The sequence below is a fragment of the Sesamum indicum genome, linkage group LG3 (assembly GCF_026168435.1).
Source record: "Sesamum indicum cultivar Baizhima isolate 11 linkage group LG3, ASM2616843v1, whole genome shotgun sequence".
Taxonomy (NCBI): domain Eukaryota; kingdom Viridiplantae; phylum Streptophyta; class Magnoliopsida; order Lamiales; family Pedaliaceae; genus Sesamum; species Sesamum indicum.
The window spans coordinates 4,082,460-4,102,330 of NC_142659.1; the positions used below are offsets into that span (position 1 = coordinate 4,082,460).

Sequence of the window (19,871 nt, forward strand, 5' to 3'; positions counted from 1 at the left end):
AAGAGGAGTTATCAACTGATTTTGCCTGAAGAATGGTTTGGAATAATGTATTGCCCTCATAACTGCCCTACACTTCTTCCATCCACAATGGTACTTGGGTAGTGATAGTATTGGAATGGGATCCAGATTCCTCATGCCCCACCCTAGAGAGAGCATTTACTGCCCTATTCTCACTCCCCTTCTTGTACTGGACCTCATAACTGAGCACTAGTAATTTAGTTACCCACTTTTGTTGAAGCGTAGAATCTACCCTTTGATCCAATATATGTTTTAGACTCTTCTGGTTAGTGTTGATGATGAAGTGGTTCCCTTGCAAATAATGCTTCCATTTGGTTACAGCTAAATGCTAGAAATTCCTTCTCATAAGTAGATAGCCCCAAATTCTTTGCTGCTAATGCCTTGCTTTGGATAAGCTATAGGATTACCTTCTTGCATAAAAACTGCCCCAATTCTCTTGCCACAAGCATCAGTTTCCACCTCAGCCTCAGAATTCCACTCAAATGCATCTTTCTTCAACAATGTTGTTAATGGCTTGCTAATGATCCCATACCCTTTGATAAATTTTCTATAGTATCCTATAAGCCCCAGAAACCCTCTATGTGCTCTGGCCACTTGAGCATGCAATCAATCTTGAGGGGATCAGTAGCAATTCCTTCTTGAGAAATAATGTGTCCCAGGTATTCCACCTTTAGCTGAGCAAAAGTACACTTACTTTTCTTAGCATATAACTGGTGTCCCCTTAGTAATTCCATCATCTTTTTTAGGTCTACCATGTGCATTATCCAATCTTTGTTATAGACCAAAATATCATCAAAGAAGACCAAAACAAACTTCCTCAGACATGGTTCAAAAACAACATTCATAAGAGCTTGAAAAGTAGAAGAGGCATTACATAATCCAAAAGGCATGACTAGGAATTGATAATGTCCATGGTGAGTGATGAAACTTGTTTTTGGTATATCTCATTCCCTCATCCTTATCTGAAAGTATCCTCACCTCAAATCGATTTCAGAAAAATACTTGGCACCATGTAATTCATCAAGTAGCTCATCAATAACAGGTATGGGGAAGTTATGTTTGACTGTAAGTTTGTTAAGATACTTGTAGTCAACACACGATCTCCATCCTCCATCTTTTTTCTTGTCAAGTAGTACTGGTGAAGCAAAGAACTTTGTCTTGGTCTTATCAAACTTTGCTCAACATTCAACATTGAGGTTTGAAGCCCCTCTTGCACCTCCATAACTTGGTCCAAACGGCTTTGTATTTCATCTTCACTAGCTTGCCTTCTAGCTCTTTCATCCATAAACATAATATCAGCTTTTTTTTTTAGCCTCTTGTATTTCTTTTAATCGTGTGCCATCAGCCAATTTTTGTGTGTTTTTCAGGTCCAAGAATCATCTGGCTCTGAAGCCAAATGTAATGAATTTTGATGTTTGAATTGCAGAATTTTAAAGGAGAAGAAGAGGGAGGTGGGAAAGAGAAAGAACAGAGAGTTGAGATGAAGGAAATAAACTGAATTCATTCATCATAATTCCTCAAAACAATCTCTTGCCAATACATAACAATTTCAGACAAAAAAGACAAGGAAATAAAGTTGGAAAACATTAAAAATTACAGCAAAAAAAGGGTGTTGTTTGTCCTTCCTCCAGCTCTCATAGGTGGCTCCAACGGCAGTGCAAGGACAAGCCAATTAGAAACCCATCTGCAATTTCATTCACGCGCATCCTTCACCGTACACATGTCATGCGATAAGCCCTCGAGTGATTGGCCAATTCATGCTAAATCCCCAATTTCCTCCTTCGACTGAGTGAGCCCTAATCCTTCCAATACGACGTCGTCAGCCCTTAGGGATTTTAATTTCCCCTCAATTTCTTTGCGCTTTTAATCGAACGGTCCACGTTTGTCTTCAGGATCGAACGGTTCCCTTCTAAAGTCGCATTTTGCCTTGAAACCACGACAATTTGCCGGAAAAAGCACCGCCATACACGCATCTCCCTCGGCTTTCACAAGCCAATCGGTACTTGGCTTCTGGCTTGGCCTTGTATGTGGTAGGTTTGTTCGTTGTTTTATTGTTTAGATTCGGAACTCTTTTTTAATGCTATTGATATGTTATGATATGGAGATGTCTTTTTTTGAATCCCCCTCCCTCTGTTTTACCTCTGTTTGTATCAGAATTTAGTAGGGTAGATACGTTGGTGAAAAGCTAAAGTGAAATCAATGTCAAGTTGAAAACTGCTACTCATTCTGTTCCCTCTTTAACAGATTAGGTTTAGATTGTAAAAATATATTCAAGTATTCTGATAAAAGGAAGATGGCAGAATAAATAAACAGTGATGTTCTAAGATCATCTTTTCACAAGATTTTTGTTTGCCATTTACTTTAAAACCAAAGAAACAAAAAGTATATTTACCCTTTTACAATTCCCAGATAAAATCGAGATCCACACAGGGCATTGATAAAGTGGAGAAAGAAGCTTGTTCATCCTTTCTATGGTTATTGGTTCTAGGTCGATTCCATGGCCACAGCTCCACGCTGCCTTCCATTTCCATATATTAAGATGATGATGGTTTTTGGAACAGGGGAGTTGCTTTTGCATGGTGCGGATTGTACTAATAATGTTTTGCTTGATCGGGATATCGATACTGAAGTAAAAATCTTTCCACTTATGCAGGTTATGTGTTTTCCGGTATTTGTGATGTGGGAATAATCATATGATATGCTTTGATAATAATATTTTCTCTAATCCTGATTATGTGTTTTTATGTGGGAATAATCATCTGGCATCGTTGATCTGAACAACAGTGAGTTGGAGATGGCATTGAGCTAACTAGTTTTGCCTTCTTTTGGTTTGTTTTAATAATCAGACCTTGGGGATAGGATTTGCGGCGCACCTAAGAAAGAGGCAGATTACAATATACGTAGCTCATTTTCATCATGTGATCCCTTTTTTCATGTCATAATGTGCTCCTTTCTTGCATGTACTGATTTTCATAGCTTTATGTGTTGTAGGTAGAAAGGACAAGGTTGAGGCCCATTGCTAGCAGTGTTATTTCAAGGAATTTGTTTTCCTGGTTTTCAGTTACTTGTGGGTTTGGGGATTCTTGTGCAATGTGCAACTCACAGAGCATATACAAATTTGATCAAATCCAGTAAAAAATTAACAAAAACATGCTGATCCTTCCCTACACATGTCGGACACAGTGCCCTTTTTATTTTATTTAATATTTTTAGATTTGTACACGGCATGTTGAACACGTGTTTGGGGCGTGTGCATTTCCGAGACTTTAGCATTTGAATAAAATAAGCTTTTATCTTATTATTTTCAATAAAATCTGCAAACTTCAATAATTGTTAGGAATACAAATCATCAATGTCAGACTTATAAAAGGTGTGATTAAAAGGATGTTATAAAACAATGTACTAATGAACAATGTGATTGGTGTGCGGGATTAAGCCAAGAATGGAATAGGGATTTCTAAAGTCATTCCAAGACACATGTTTGATATAAATTAGAAAAGAACGGAATGGGGCTTTGCAAAGTCATTCCAAAACACATGCTTGATATAAATTAGCATTAGGAATACACGAATATGGGATTAACCATTCCCCCTCCTACCCATGGGTTTTAATTATTCCCAATACGGTGGTGTACCGTTGAACATGGAAAAATAGAAACTAATTATCACCAACCAGGTCTCCAAGTTCCTCTATACATTCCAGTGTAATCTTCAGCCGGTTAAACCAGTTTCCAAACAGATTCTTTTTGTTCTAGTTGACCACAAGACAGATAATTCCAAAGAATCAAATGCATTGAGCTTTCCTTTTATTAACAGTGTCCCAAATTGTACTGCGGCAGTGGGGTGTCTGCCCAGCTTGACAGGGACACTGAAAATACAGCAAAACATCTTAATAGATTCTCATTACCCTACCAAATCACCCAAGGAAGTATACAAAAAGACAGAATAAGCAAGCAATTTGCTCATAGAAACAGCAGACACACAGTGATTGTAAAGGAGTTTAATCCATTAAATTTTCACCATTCGGAAGTTGCAGCATTCGTCCTGAGAGTGCTACTAAGGCTATCCTTTGTCATGGTAGAAAACAGTCAAAACAACTTCTATATTTAACCTTTAACTTTTAGGCTAACCCATTAGAAATGGCACAAAAACAAGTGAATACTGTAACTTCGCCTTGACGCAAATTGGATTAAACTTCTGGCAATTAAAGGCTTCAGATTCAACTATGGAAATCTAACTTCTTTCCTCCTATACATGGGTATCACACGCTGCTATCCCTCTCACACAAAAAATGATCATCATTTCATCTCATCTAGTTACCTATCTATTCTTTGAATGATCATCAACCTTACTCCTCAATCATCTTCTCTGCCCAACTTGTAACACAACCACCCCAGCAAGAAAGTAGAAGATTCTAATATTACAAGTCCATCACTAAGTTCCCAAAAAGGAGGACACACACATTAAGAAACACTCGTATGAATTTTTCCATCAATCACAAAAAACATATTCAACAAACTTTATCTCAAGTGGATCACTCTCATCTCCAACTCGACCATCACAGGCGCACCCATACTGCCAACACCAAAAAAGAATAGCTCACTCCCCATATTACACAGATACAATCCAAAATTAAGCACAAATCCACCAAAAATGAAAAAAGAAAATACCTTATCTGCAGGATACAAGTGCCCAAATTCCTGACGCGCTCATATTTCATCATGTATTTGGATGTCTCGTTCAACCGCCTCTTGCTCCTGCTTCTCATCACCCTAACCTTCCATTGGGAAATAATGAAAACATTCTATTTTGAAGAAAAAGATGAGTGCACTGCTCTAGGTTTTGAATGAAGCATGACTAGTGCACTGTTCTAAATTTTGAACAAAGGGAAGCGCCGCAAACTAAAATGCGGAGAAAAACAGGTGAGGCAGCAGGAATTAGAAGCTTTCGACATACTCAATATAATACCGGCAACCTATTTCATTCGTGACACAAAAACTGTGTTGCATTGCTTAAAAATGCATTGATGCAACGCAATTTTGATCCAGAAGATCGTAATTTCAATGTTTTGAATTGAAAAACCTAGTGCATCAGAGTAATGTCCATACTAGCAAGCGCTTCCTTTCTTCATTGGCCATTCACCTCACGTCTTCCCGTATGGAGCCACCGTCGTGTCAGTCAGTTGTCCCTCTTTCTTCATGCCCGACCCGGCCGGCGCATGGACCGAACACAGCCTTACCCTTTGGCTTTTGTTCATGCAGGACTCCCTATACAGTATCTATGCCCTAAGGTGCTTGCTTTCTTAGTATGGTTAAACCAAGAGCAATGCAACGAGCTCATTTCCCAACCCTGTGGGGCAAGTTGAAAGCTCCTTAGGGTATAGATACTGTGTAGTATGCCCTGCATGAACTAGCACCTGTGGGTTTAGGCTAGGTTCAGACCATGTGTCGGTCGGATCGAACATGAAGACGTAAGGGCTGCTGACTGACACGACGGTGGCTCCATACGGGATGAAGGTGGAGCTTGAGAACAACAAATCTTAATTAGGACAAGGAAGCAAGGGAGCAATAGCTACATAGGGCAAGGCAAGAGGAAGAGGAGGCAGAGGCAGGGATCTAGGCATATAGTCCACTTCTAGGATTCTGGTAAGAGGGCGCGCGTCGTTTTTTGGGGGACACCCCCCTTAAGACCCCCCCCCCCCCCTCCGTTCCTGACTTCCTCTAACGCGTCAACAAAGAAAGGGAAAGAAACATACGTCTTTTTACATCTAATCAAAAGTTGTAATCCTTCCAACCAAACACAAACATAAGACAATACGTCAAACTGAACAAAATACAACAGGCATTATTACATAGGATATTACGCAGCACATCATCCAGACCAAACATCATAGAATGTAATTAATTGCCATTTATTCTCTTCACATCAAACAAACCAAACGAGGAGTCACAATAACATATTACCCAGAATTGATTAAACACAAAAGATAAACCAAAATGAGTGCATAAGAAATTAGCCAAAAATGATTAAACTGCTAAAAGAATAATCAACCAAAAACTTTCTGATCAAAACCTCTCTCCACAGCGGGCTGTGACTGCTCTAAGCTTGGGAATAGACTTTAGCGGCAGGTGAACCCAAAATTAAACTACACAGAGTGTCTCTAGCAATCTTTATGCTAGCAAAAGACCCAAGTACATGAACTTTTGTGTCAGCAATTACGATCCTCGTCCTTGTTGCATTCTCGATAGCGACTCTAGTCCTCCCTTCCTTGCCGCTCAACCGCCCAACTGCCCTCGACAGGTGCTCCCCTCTCAACGCTTTAACATCTTTAATCTCAAAGGACTCCACGTACAACTCCTCCACTCGGAGGAGCGCCACGGCGTCATTGAAATCGAACCCAAGCATGAAGGTGAGCAGGAAGTCGGCGCACTTCCGGAGGTTGCTGATGTGGGGGGTGTCCGATAGGGTCTTAAGCACGACAATTCTCTCCTGGACCTTCATACAGACGCCAATTTTCATTTCGTCGTAAATTGCCGTGTAGATTTTGAGCCAGTGCGTCTTCAAGGGAGTGAGGCGGCGTTGGGGGACAGGGATTTTGCGAAATTGTATCTGCCCATCGAGGATTTTGTTCGGTTTTAGGGGTGGAAAATTGTGTTTTTGGGCGGGCTGTTGCCGCGCTGAAATGAGTTCAACCACATCCATACCGGGAAGAAGATGAAAACAGAGCACCCGGAACTGTGTGCGCGCACCAAACCTGGGAACAATGGAGTAGAGCAAGAAGCCAGCAATCTCAGCAACAACCACTGGGACGCGGACGGACAGCCCAAAGCTTGCCGGAAAACAAAGGGGAACGGAAAGACATTCAGAGGTTGAGGGGAAGGAAGAGTGTGATGCACAGAGAACTTAGGACTCTGAACTTAAATTGATGTTGTCACTAACAAACTTTTAGTTGGATATATTTATTATTAATGTTGAAGTAGTTTAGAGGAATTAGGACTCTTAAATAGTCTTCTTTTGATATAATTTTATCTTCTAGAATTAATTTTGATTTATTATTTAAGTAAGAATATAGACATTACATTTTTTTCATAATGGGAACAAACGCATGAGAGATTCATAATTTTATGTATAGTATAGATATAGATTAGAAAGTATAACGTGTATATAAATATCGTTTTAGAGGTAAAATATATTAGTTATAGAAAATATTAAGTTTTATGTTTGCGGCATCGAAACATTAGTATATACAATTATATTTGATCAGTATTAAGTTTTAAATATGTCAAAGTATTGTTACGTACATACTTTATTAACTTGTAAATTTTAAAATATTATTGCTTACTATTTCTTATTCAATTTGCATCCTATTGGTATAATCCATTTCTTATTCAATAATATAATCTTCTATTTCATATTTGTTGTTATAATCGTTTAAATGTTTATTCATCATTGACTTTTCTTATTTTTGTAATATAAATTATACATAGTATTCAAATAATTATATTTTGCATGTAGAGGCCCAAGAATTATGTTAGTTATATGTCAATACTATCTCAATTCCAAAGATTGCATCAACAAGGATGTACTTTTTGATCATTTTGTCATACCTAAAGTGCAGCTTAGTTGGAAGGCTACTGCTTGTTGCAATCAGCCTTGGGAAGTTGGCCAAGCTCAGAGCAGTTCCGTCAATGCTTTCCCGACCCAAGAGAGCAGCAACAGCTCAACTTACGAGTTCCCAGATAACCCCAGCTGTGCCGAGAGAATCACAGAAATTGTAACTGATATGAGCAACATAAACATGCTTCTCCAACTCTCTTCACTAATGAACACCCGCCTCTGACTTCATAGGTACCTCCCCAGCCACCTCCGCTTGTGATGCCTGCAGCACCTGCTTCCATACCACAACCAAAGACGGCTTCATATAAGACAGAGCAAAGAATCACCAAATTCTCTGAATCCGGTGGCAGCCACGTCCCGAGCTTCACTCCCCTGAGATGCCAAAGGAAGAGAACTGCATGTATTTGGAGGCATAACTGAAGAAGAGCTATTTCTGAATACGTACCACTTCATTCACTCTCACTTAGGTTATGTTAATCCCTTTAATTCTACAACAGCAATTCTCCAAAGACAATGTAGATCAAATATGTATGCAGTATGTACATGATCAACTAAGCAAATGCAAGAAACCAGAATCTTGACTTTGTTTTCATGTTTACAGCCACATTTATCCTTCAGACAAGCATGCCATAATTCACAACCTTAATAAGTCCCCCTAGACGTATTAAGTCATTGACCAGAAAATATCAGAGATAACAAATAATTTTGCAACTTCATTCGTCGATATACAGACGGAGAACCTCCTGAACAGAGTTCAGTGGTTCCGAGAGTTGATGGGACTACGAGTTCATTGCTCGTAGTCTTCAGCTATCGTTCGCTGTAATATGGTTGCAAGAATTTTTTAATATACCATCTCATGTTATGAATCCTGCAGATGCATGCAAGCTTGCATTAATAACCATGACAGAATAATAGAAAATAACTTGTTTGCTGACAAGTGCTTGGAACAATTGACATCACATTCATTCAGTATCAGAACAACTGAGAAATAGAACAGTAAGCCTTGAGCAAGGACTTCCATAGCTTTCAACGCAGATCCTTGAATCTTCGCTTCGTTTGCCATGCTTTCTTGTATTTGTTCTGCTGAGGTGACGGCAGAAGGGCGACAGTCGACCAACTCGATCATTTGAAGCATCGTTATATCATCAAAAATTCTCTACTGTTCCTTCCTCGCCGTCCTCTCCTGCATGCTTCATTCCCTTCACTAACGCCAAACTCTCAGCGTATGGAAAAGTCAGATACAAATACAATCCATCAGTCAAAAACTCCTTCCGAGATCCAGTCTCTGAATCAAACACAAACATGTTTCCAAAGCAGAACTCCCCCAGCCACTTCCCATTCTTTGAAACATACTTAAAGTCCACTTCTCTCGCGGTGGGCCCTCCACATCTGTTCCGCATTATCATATATCCAGAAATCAATTGTTTTCGACTGGCTTTCATCATTTTCCTCATTCACTATAGCCCCCAGGTCACCATTAAAATCCACAAAACGCACCCTTGCCTCTTTCTCCAAGTTAAGGGAGGAGAGAGACACCGTCTTGAACAATAATTTGGACACATCAAAACACACCAAATACCTAACGGCCTCATTCCGGTCCATTTCCGCAAGCCAATACGGATTCCCATTCAAAATGACATTGTTTGCAAATGGTGGCATGTTATACCGAAAATACCTGTCGCGTGTTTTCCAACGATTCGAATTAGCGGAGTAACTTGGAGCCTAATTTTGTGCCCACGGGTTTTGTATTTCTCGGACATCTTCTTCTTCAGATAAAGGATTCAGACAACTTTAAAATCCGAAGCCTTGGAATCATATCCAAAGCCGTAAGAAACCCACAGATTGGATACACGAGAAACCTGGACAAAATTCCACATGTTGAGAGCAGGATTCCAGAGGAGAATACCGCCGTCATCGGAAGCCAAACAATCCATGCCATAGCATGAGCCGACAAGTTCCATTCCATGAGAGGATGCGGGAGATGGTGACACAAGCTCTCCGGGGTGGCTCCCCAGACTCAATATTAAAGACTAAAAATGTATGATGTAACAAACGAGAGGCGCAGTCAATAATGAATGAATGATTATTAGGATGAGCAGAAAACTTGTCAAAGTGCATCTTCATGAAGACGGGACTAGAGATGAACTGCAACGCAACCTTGCAAACAGCTGAGAAACGCAGAAGCGACTTTATGGGAAGCCGGAGTAGGATGTCAGGAATGATGTCAAGGTTCAGAACACACAGAGACATGGCTTCGACAGGGATGTGTTCTTTCGTCCCTTTCACTTTCACTTTCCCCTTCCATTTCTGGCTGTTGATTTTGATTGTAGGACGTTTCATGTTAATATTGATAAGAATCTCTTCGAGATTGGGATGATTTCTTTCAAGAAAAATGGAAACTTGGAGAGTGCTACTGTGCAAGGAAACAGTGCGCGGGAGTAGTGTTGGAAGACTTGAAAAATAAGAAAACTGCGCTACAGTGTCTGTATAAATAGGGTTAAATGAGAGGTTTGTGCTTTATGTAAAAACAGAGGATTAGTGCTTATATGGGTTAATTACTCCTTAAGTACGTTTAGTTAGTTAATAGAGTTTAGGGATGAAGAAGATCAAGGTTGAAATTGGAACTTAAGACAGCTGCTGGAGCTTGAAGATGATGAACCGTGGAAGTTCAAATCAAAGTGGCTGTTTCACTCCAGTCACGTTTTTATAGCTTTTGCGCTTCTATACACAATAAGTGAATTAGCACTTTTTACTTAAACTCTCCACTAGCCGTTAGGATAGGTAGTTAATTAACTACCTCACTTCAAAGTCTGTATATATACAGAAATTGTACAAGCTGCAGCTGTAATTTTTCCACCACTGAAATGAAGAATTCCTTTCTTGAATTTGTCTTCAATTCTTGACAAGGGATACATAAGAGCCATTGCTGCAGACTGATTGTATCAAATTTCTTCTTTTTACACAACTTTGAACAACAGAACAATGGCGGTGCTATTCTTTTCTATACTTTGCAAGCCTCCACCGGTACTGTTTTGTCTCGCCGCTGACTCCTCCACCTTCCACTCTCCCCAACCTCCATATTCCGCTCACTCTCGCCGCCACCTGTACCATCTCTTTGAATTTTCCGGTATTTTTCACTCCAAAACAATCCGATCAATTGGCACCTTCGTCAGATCTCTTGCTTTTCCACTTTAGCATCCGATGAAAAAGGAGAGAAATCCGAAAATTCGAATCAGAATGAAGGTGATCGTTCGTGGGTTGATGTTAAAAGCACGGCCTTACGCGCATTGGGGATAGGGTTTGCGGCGCACCTACTAAAGAGGCAGATTACAATATACGTAGCTCATTTTCATCATCTGATCCCTTTTTTCATGTCATAATGTGCTCCTTTCTTCCATGTACTGATTTTCATAGCTTTATGTGTTGTAGGTAGAAAGGACAAGGTTGAGGCCCATTGCTAGCAGTGTGCTAACACCATTTTCAAGGAATTTGTTTTCCTGGTTTTCAGTTACTTGTGGGTTTGTGGACAATTTTAGGTTCGTGCTCATTCTGTCTTCTAATTACTCTAAGATATTTGCAATGAGCTACTTTTTTCTTTTAACATTAAGTGTGCCCTTGCTTTGCAACATAACTATACAAAAAAGTTCTTTTAGAAGTTGATTTGGTGGTTCCTTCACGTGTTGCAAATTCAACTTTAACCTGGAATGAAATGTTTTACATTAGAGTATTATTATATGGAAATCCTCTCTTGCAATATGTAAAGGATGCGAAATTTGATTTTGGTTTAAATTGCTACATGCTTAAACTAACTCCCCCTCCCCAAAGAGCTGAGTCCATGTGTGTACTTCTTCAGAAATTAAAGCTAATATATCTGAAACTGTATTTACAATGGTACAGCCTCAGGCCTATCTTGGTTTGACATTTAACTGGGGTGCTTAACTTGGCTGGGCTGCTGTTAAAGGAAGCCTTTATCCCGCTGTTGCGCTCCCTCTTTATGCTTCCCCTGTGTTTTGGAGACTTGTGTATGATACAATATATGCACATCAGGTACAGACAAATCTTTTGGTATTTGCCTCGCAATACTGACATGCTCCAAGCAAATGAGCTCTCATGGCTGTCTTTCACCTCCCTCGGACACTAATGCGTTTGATGCCAATCAAAACAGAAGCCCTCTTTAACAACAAGCCTGGTTCTTGGTTGCAGATTGAAGAAAAATTTGTAAGAGGAAACCACATCTACATGGCTTGGTATGTGGCTTTCTTTGATCGGTCTGATGGACCACATCACTCAAAGTTTTTTGTATTGATATCTTGAAAGAGAATGATATATTGTTATATGCTCCATGTATATAAGCGCAGCTTGCACAGGAACACTCTGAAAATACAGCAAAACATCTTAATCGATTCACATTACCCTACCAAATCACCAAAGGAAGTATACAAAAAGACGGAATAAGCAAGCAATTTGCTCATAGAAACAGCAGACACAGTGATTGTAATCCACTAAATTTTCACCATCCGGAAGTTGCAGCATATCGTCCTGAGAACGCTATCCTTTCTCATGGTAGAAAACAGTCAAAAACAGTCAATTCCTCCTATACATGGGTATCACACAAAAATTGATCATCATTTCCTCTCATCTAGTTACCTATCTATTCTTTGAATGATCATCAATCTTACTCCTCAATCATCTTCTCTGCCCAACTTGTAACACAACCACCCCAGCAAGAAAGTAGAAGATTAATATTACAAGTCCATCACTAAGTTCCCAAAAAGGAGGACACACACATTAAGAAACACTCGTATGAATTTTTCCATCAATCACAAAAAACATATTCAACAAACTTTATCTCAAGTGGATCACTCTCATCTCCAACTCGACCATCACAGGCGCACCCATACTGCCAACACCAAAAAAGAATAGCTCACTCCCCATATTACACAGATACAATCCAAAATTAAGCACAAATCCACCAAAAATGAAAAACGAAAATACCTTATCTGCAGGGTACAAGTGCCCAAATTCCTCACGCGCTCGTATTTCATCATGTATTTGGATGTCTCGTTCAACCGCCTCTTGCTCCTGCTTCTCATCACCCTTACCTTCCATTGGGAAATAATGAAAACCTTCTATTTTGAAAAAAAAGATGAGTGCACTGCTCTAGGTTTTGAATGAAGCTAGTGACCAGTGCACTGCTCTAAATTTTGACCAAAGGGAAGCGGCACAAACTTAAATGCGGAGAAAAACAGGTGACGCTGCGGGGATTAGAATCTTTCGACATACTTAATATAATACCGGAAACCTATTTCATTCGTAACACACAAACTATGTTGCATTGCTTAAAAATGCATTGATGCGACGCAATTTTGATCCGGAAGATCATAATTTCAATGTTCAACGCGTCAAAAAAGAAAGGGAGACAAAGATACGTCTTTTTACATCTAATCAAAAGTTGTAATCCTTCCAACCAAACACAAACATTAGACAATACGTCAAACTAAACAAAATACAACAGGCATTATTACATAGGATATTACTTACGCAGCACATCATCCACACCATAATGTAATTAATTGCCATTCATTTTCTTCACATCAAACAAACCAAACGAGGAGTCACAATAACACATTACCCAGAATTGATTAAACACAAAACATAAACCAAAATGAGTGCATATGAAATTAGCCAAAAATGATTAAACTGCTAAAAGAATAATCAATCAAAAACTTTCTGATCAAAACCTCTCTGCACATCGGGCTGTGACTGCTCTAAGCTTGGAATAGACTTTAGCGGCAGGTGAACCCAAAATTAAACTACACAGAGAGTCTCTAGCAATCTTTATGCTAGCAAAAGACCCAAGAACATGAACTTTTGTGTCAGCAATTACGATCCTCGTCTTTGTTGCATTCTCGATAGCGACTCTGGTCCTCCCTTCCTTGCCGCTCAACCGCCCAACTGCCCTCGACAGGTGCTCCCCTCTCAACGCTTTAACATCTTTAATCTCAAAGGACTCCACGTACAACTCCTCCACTCGGAGGAGCGCCACGGCGTCATTGAAATCGAACCCAAGCATGAAGGCGTGCAGGAAGTCGGCGCACTTCTGGAGGTTGCTGATGTCGGGGGTGTCCGATAGGGTCTTAAGCTTGACAGTTCTCTTCTCGTACTCCATACAGACGTTAATTTTCATTTCGCCGTAAATTGCCGTGCAGATTTTGAGCCAGTACTTCTTCAAGGGAGTGATGCGGCGTTGGGGGACAGGGATATTCCGAGATTGTATCTGCCCATCTAGGATTTTGTGCGGTTTTAAGGGCGGAAAATTCGGTTTTTGGGCGGGCTGTTGCCGCGCTGAAACGACTGCATCCACCTCCATACCGGCGGCGGAAGAATTTTGCATGTGTCTCTTGCTGAGAATGAATAAAAAACCGTATAAGATTACAGCTCCTACTCGTACACTTATATATTTATTATTCTAGGTCATACAATGCCTGATACATCCGGCCCAATTTGTCCAACTAAACAATTCATATACCCCAATTAAACAATAAAACAATAAATTTTTTTAATATATTTAAAACAATAAAATGCAAATAAATATACAACTTGACGTGGGATTAACGAGGAATGCTATGGAAATACCAAAAAAGCCCTTTATTAAGGACATTTTTGCCATTTAAGCAAGGATTCGCGTATTTTCTATCGGCCGGGTCAAACGTGACCCGACCTGGATCCATTTGCCTTTGAAGACCCGAACAATCATAGCCGTCTGATCATAGACGCGGGTCAGTAGGATGAGACCACGTGGCTGGTCAATGCTATCCTGCTGAGCCCTATATATAGACCCGAGACACCGACATTAAAGGTACCTTTTACGCATTTATTGAGATAGAACACTTTTCTCTCGATCAACCTGACTTGAGCGTCGGAGGGTCATTGTCAGCGACGTGCCCGACGAGCTCACTGCACTTGTTTCATTCTCAGGAAACCCGAAATCTGGTCTTGGACGAATCAGCATTCTTAGTGGAGATAGAATCTCAGATCGCATTATTCGACCCGAATCACAAGTTATAATTTAATGAATAAGAATAATGGTTGAGGACCAGAATATAAATGTTAAATTAATGGGTTTTTCTTGGGTGATATTTTGTAATGAGATTATATGTTGTATTTGTATTAATTAATTAATGTTTGAGACTGTGGAACGTTGCTGTTAAGATTGTGAACTATCCAGTCTGACAATCTAAAATTTTATATTTAATATGATAAAGACGATTAATTATGAAATAATTCATCTTATTCTAATTTTGTTTTTCTTAAATAATTAACAATTATTTATAATAAAAATTAATTGTAAATTACTTATTTGTACACATAAATTTATAATATATTGCAGGATTTAACTGGCATCACAAATACAATGAAGGAGGAATATGAAATTTCTAAAAATCTAGATGAATTAAATAAGTGGTGATTACTCCTAAATTTATTTTTCATTTTGGACGGTTTGATTTTATGAAAATTTGGACTGAAAAAAAAATAACAATCTTTAATTGAAATTATACAATCTAGTCTGGTCATGGACCAATATTTTTGCTAATCGCGTAATATAGATGAGATGTTTTCTAAAAAGAAGAGTAATACAAAAGAATTTGCGTTTTTTTAATCTTAGATTTTTTTTAAATGAGTTTGAATTTTTAAATAGTGAGAATTATTAATTAATTTTTTAAATTTAAATAATAATTTAGTTTGGTCACAGTAGAACTAACATACATGAATTTAATTGAGCCAAAGTTGTTGAAATAAAATCGAGTAAGAGACGTAACCAAAATTTATTTTTATTTATTTTAATGACACATAATTGAAATTAAGAGAAATATTAGTGCTTTCAACTTTAGTATAATAAGTTATTAAATTGTCTTAAAATATGTAAATTTGGATACTAAGATTGAAGTAAATTGACCCAAACAAACGATGAATTAGTGGTACGTCAAGGCTATCGCTTGAAAAGAATTCAGAATTGGCCTTCACAATATTTCGTTGTATGCAGAAGGGGTGCCTCGGGTATGAACCCAGAGATATGGGTAGCATCACTTCTACCACAGGCTCTACCATGCTTCCACTAAAGCTTATCAGTGGCGTGCTCACCTGGGTTAACATGGCACTAGTGATTCCCATTTGTGATAATGCTTTGTAGAATATGATGTCCGTTGAGTTGCCACTATCCATCAAAGTTTTCTTAACCTAGAAATTCTCTATTATGGCAAAGATTACCAAGGCACTGTTGTTGATTACAACGTCTCTCTCCAAATCTTGATCGCCAAAAACTATCTCCTGCTCACTGTTTGTTTCCTCATTCATCATCACCTCTGGCCCAAATTGGTCATGTGTAATGCTTGAGCTGAATCTCCTCCTGTTGGTCCACCAAATATCACCCAGATAACTCCGGCAGTTGGAAAGTTATCTTGATATCGAATATTTTGCCTTATTTGTGTCCCTCTTGGAGAGGTCTCAAGCTGCCTTCACAAGGTTGGTTGTTGCGGTCTATCTATGTACTCCTTTAGATATCCTCGTTGAATCACTTCTCTATCTCATCTTTTAGATAGAAACAATCTTTGATGCTATGATTGCGGTTTATATGAAAAAGACAGTTTTTTTTTTTTTTTTTTATTTCATCCTTTAAGGATTCTCCCTCATGCAGAGTGGCCACTGGACTATCCCCTGTTATTCTACTACGGCCAAGATTTTGGCGCGAGGCGTATTTAATGAGGTATATCGAGTTATATCGAGGGCAACACGCGCCTTCGATCTCTTTGGTGGTTTTCACGCTTGTGTCGCCTAGAATGGCCTTCCTCTTCTGCTAAAAACTTAATAAATTACAATTATTTATCAACTATATAATAGTTAGTTTATTAGTGCTTGTAATTATGCTTAGTTACATTTTTCAAAACAATTCAAAGTTTGTAAAGTATACATTTTTTATAACTATTTTTAAAAAAATAAATAAAACAAATATTTATTGACCACACGCAACACACGTGCACCTTGCTAGTTTCTAATATATATATATATATATATATATATATATCTAGTTAAAGTATGAGTTCAATTTTCCATTATTATTAAAAAATACAAAAAAAAATGAAGTATTATTTCTTTTTTAACTATTTGAACGGGTGGGTGTTTTGCTAAAAGTACACTAATCAAATAAAAAAACATACCACATAGCCTTAACGATTATAAAAATAAAAGTAAAATATCAAAACTTAAAAAGTAATTTTCCAGATTCTCTATATATACAGCAGCAAAATTATGAATTTAGTCCCATGAAATAAAGTGATTTTAAAAATAGTCCCATACTTTATGAATTTTTTAAAATAGTCCCATGTTTGGTTAAATTTTGCAAAATTGGTCCCAATTACTTACTGTTGAAACATAACGATAAATGTCAATTTCTCCGTTAACACTAATAGAACATGAAAAAAAAAAAGGACAAAATACATAAAATCCCCCTGTGTTTTAAAAAGTCTGTAGAAAACACCCCCTTGTTATGAGAATAGGCTAAAAGCCCTCCTGTGTTTTATAAAACTCAGCTCAATCACCCCATCTCCGTTAAATCCAACTAACGGTGTTAATTTTTTAAAAAATAACCGTTATACCCTTACTTATTATATATTATTTCTTATATTAATGACCGTTGGATCTTCTTTGATCAAATACTGATCGTTAGATCTAATCAATTAATCTCAACCAATAGATTTTAAAAAAATAAAAGGTCTAGATTCAACAAATTATTTAACTTATATTCTATATAAATAATTTTAAAAATTTAAAAATATATTATTATTATAATTTAAAAAAAAAACTAACTACCCACCCTACCCCCATAGCCCCCCCCCCCCCACCCCCGGCTTCCCCTTCCCCGCTTCAATTTCGTCGCCGGCGGACAAAAGTTTATTGAAATTATTGTATCTTCGTAAATTCTTTACCAAATTGAGTGAGGCCGGTCTCGTTAGAATCGTCTTGAAGAGAAGAGTCTAATGGTGGTGGTTTGACACCGAGATTCGACCGGACGGGGACGAATCGACGGAAAATATGTTCGGAGATCGTGACTTGAGCCCACTCTCTATGATTGACGACAACTCAAATTGAAGGTATGTAAATGTTCTTCTTAAAGAGAGGATTCGAATGGTACCATTGACCGATGAAAATTCGTCCGGACGGCGCCGGAAACTTATTTCTAAGTTTCCAGCGAAAAAGGGGCGAAAATCCCCACTCTTTTTTTAAGTTTTTAATTAATTTTAATTATATTAGTTAAAATATAATTTAGTTAATTAAGAATATTTTAAATAATTATAATAATTAAATATTTTGGCTAATTAATAATAATTATTGTAATTAAATATATATTTTAATTAATTAAAAATATTAGTTAGATTTAATAATTAACAAATACAAAATTATTTGAGTTTAAATATAATTTAATTTAATATTTCAATTTAAATTTAATATGGCAAAATTTAATTTATTTTTTAAGGTGAAAAATGGTAAAAATAATACATAAAACAAGCAAAAAATCCCTTTGTATGTTATATAGACCCATAGAGGGGTATTTTGGTCCAAAAAATCATTAAATATCAACCTAAACTGCAGAAAAAGACTATCAAACGCAGCATACGCCCGTCTTCTCCAGTTCCCGTTGATTGCTAACAGAATGAGGGTTTTTTGCTGACTAAAACAAAACAATAGGGAGGTTTTAGCCTATTCTAAAAACAGGGGGTGCTTTTTGCAGACTTTTTAAAACACAGGGGAGTTTTATGCATTTTGTCAAGAAAAAAAAAGAAGTATGCAATTCACGTTCTTGTTTTTTTTTTTTTTAAGGGAAATTGTTCTTTATTCCCTAACATTCTTATTTCTTCTTCGTATTTATTTTATCAAGGTTAATGTATATTACTAGAAATTGTCAGTTTTTAATATATTGAGAATGAGATTAAGACAATAACACAACTATACTAACAAAAATTATATGACGCCTATTATGATGATAACATTAAATAAATCGATGAAATTTGTGGTCCTTCGATAGTTAAAATTTTGATTTTTGACACAAAAAATTGACATAACATTTTAATTGGATTTTTAAAGTTTTTAGTCCTATGTGACTTTAAAAAACGAATTCGATTATATATTAGACATAATTATATTATATATATTATTATAATTTATAAAAATAAAATTATTATTTTAGAAAAATAATAATCAACTCCCCACCCGCCTATCCTCCTCCCCAACCCGCCCCAATAGAGGGGGGCGACAAAATCGCCTAGCGGCGAAGGGTGACTACAGTGACGTGTCGTCCATCAAGAGCGATCACCCTCATTGCTAGTAAATAAAAAAGAATATTATATTAACATAATTGTATATTTACATATAAAATAATATTTTATTATTAACAAATATTTATATATTATATAATATTCATATAAAGAAATTCATAGTTTGTGAATCAAACTTCGATATTTAATAAATTGGTTTACTTGATTATTTGTGCCGCAATGAATCATTATTAAATTATATACATTATAATCTGGATAGAAGGGCAAAATTGTTAAAACATGCACTTTTTAGATCCATAATTGCAGTCAACGTGTGTGTACCATCAACTCTAGCCTCGGGGGTTTTTCTGATTTTTATATTTTCATATTATAGGGGTGTAACTGATATTTTATTTTTTGTACAAGTAATTTTAAATATTCTCAATATCACAGGAAGAATTCTTGTATTTTTCCCCATCTTTTATTAAAGTTAACGAGAGATCAACATCTGCCATTATGTTTTAACGGTAACTAAAGAAGCGGGACCAATTTTGCATCTAAATGGTCCTCATTTTGCAAAATTTTACCAAATGTGGAATTATTTTTAAAAATTCATAAAACGTGGGATTATTTTTAAAATCATCCTATCTTATAGGATCAAGTTTGCAATTTTGCCTTAAAATTCTTTTCCTATTGGACAAATTAGATAGACACGCTTTTATATTAGGTCTAATAACACAAATGCTCCCTGTCTTTTGCAAAATTATAAATACATCTCTTGATACAGTTATTATTACAAATGCACCCCTTATTCAGGGGTAAAATTTTACACTAACACCCCCTAGGCTAATTACATTGACACGCCTTTAAAAGGTATATTCGTAATTTTACAAAGAACAAAAAATATTTATATAATTAGCCCTAATTT

At 37.2% G+C, this 19,871-nt stretch overlaps 1 protein-coding gene and 2 pseudogenes across 1 annotated transcript; all 3 read right to left on the bottom strand.

Annotated features, from left to right (window-relative positions):
• Positions 1-5,904: 5,904 nt before the first annotated feature.
• On the bottom strand, positions 5,905-6,967 carry LOC105157204 (uncharacterized; annotated as a pseudogene).
• Positions 6,968-9,415: 2,448 nt separating this feature from the next.
• LOC148788601 (F-box/kelch-repeat protein At3g23880-like) lies at positions 9,416-9,974 on the bottom strand. Its single transcript, XM_088879123.1, has 2 exons — positions 9,765-9,974; positions 9,416-9,664 (listed from the first exon to the last, which is right to left on the bottom strand). The coding sequence occupies exons 1-2, from the start codon at positions 9,972-9,974 to the stop codon at positions 9,416-9,418; spliced, it is 459 nt and encodes a 152-aa protein (XP_088735249.1).
• A 3,226-nt stretch (positions 9,975-13,200) lies between these two features.
• On the bottom strand, positions 13,201-14,073 carry LOC105157205 (uncharacterized; annotated as a pseudogene).
• Positions 14,074-19,871: the final 5,798 nt, after the last annotated feature.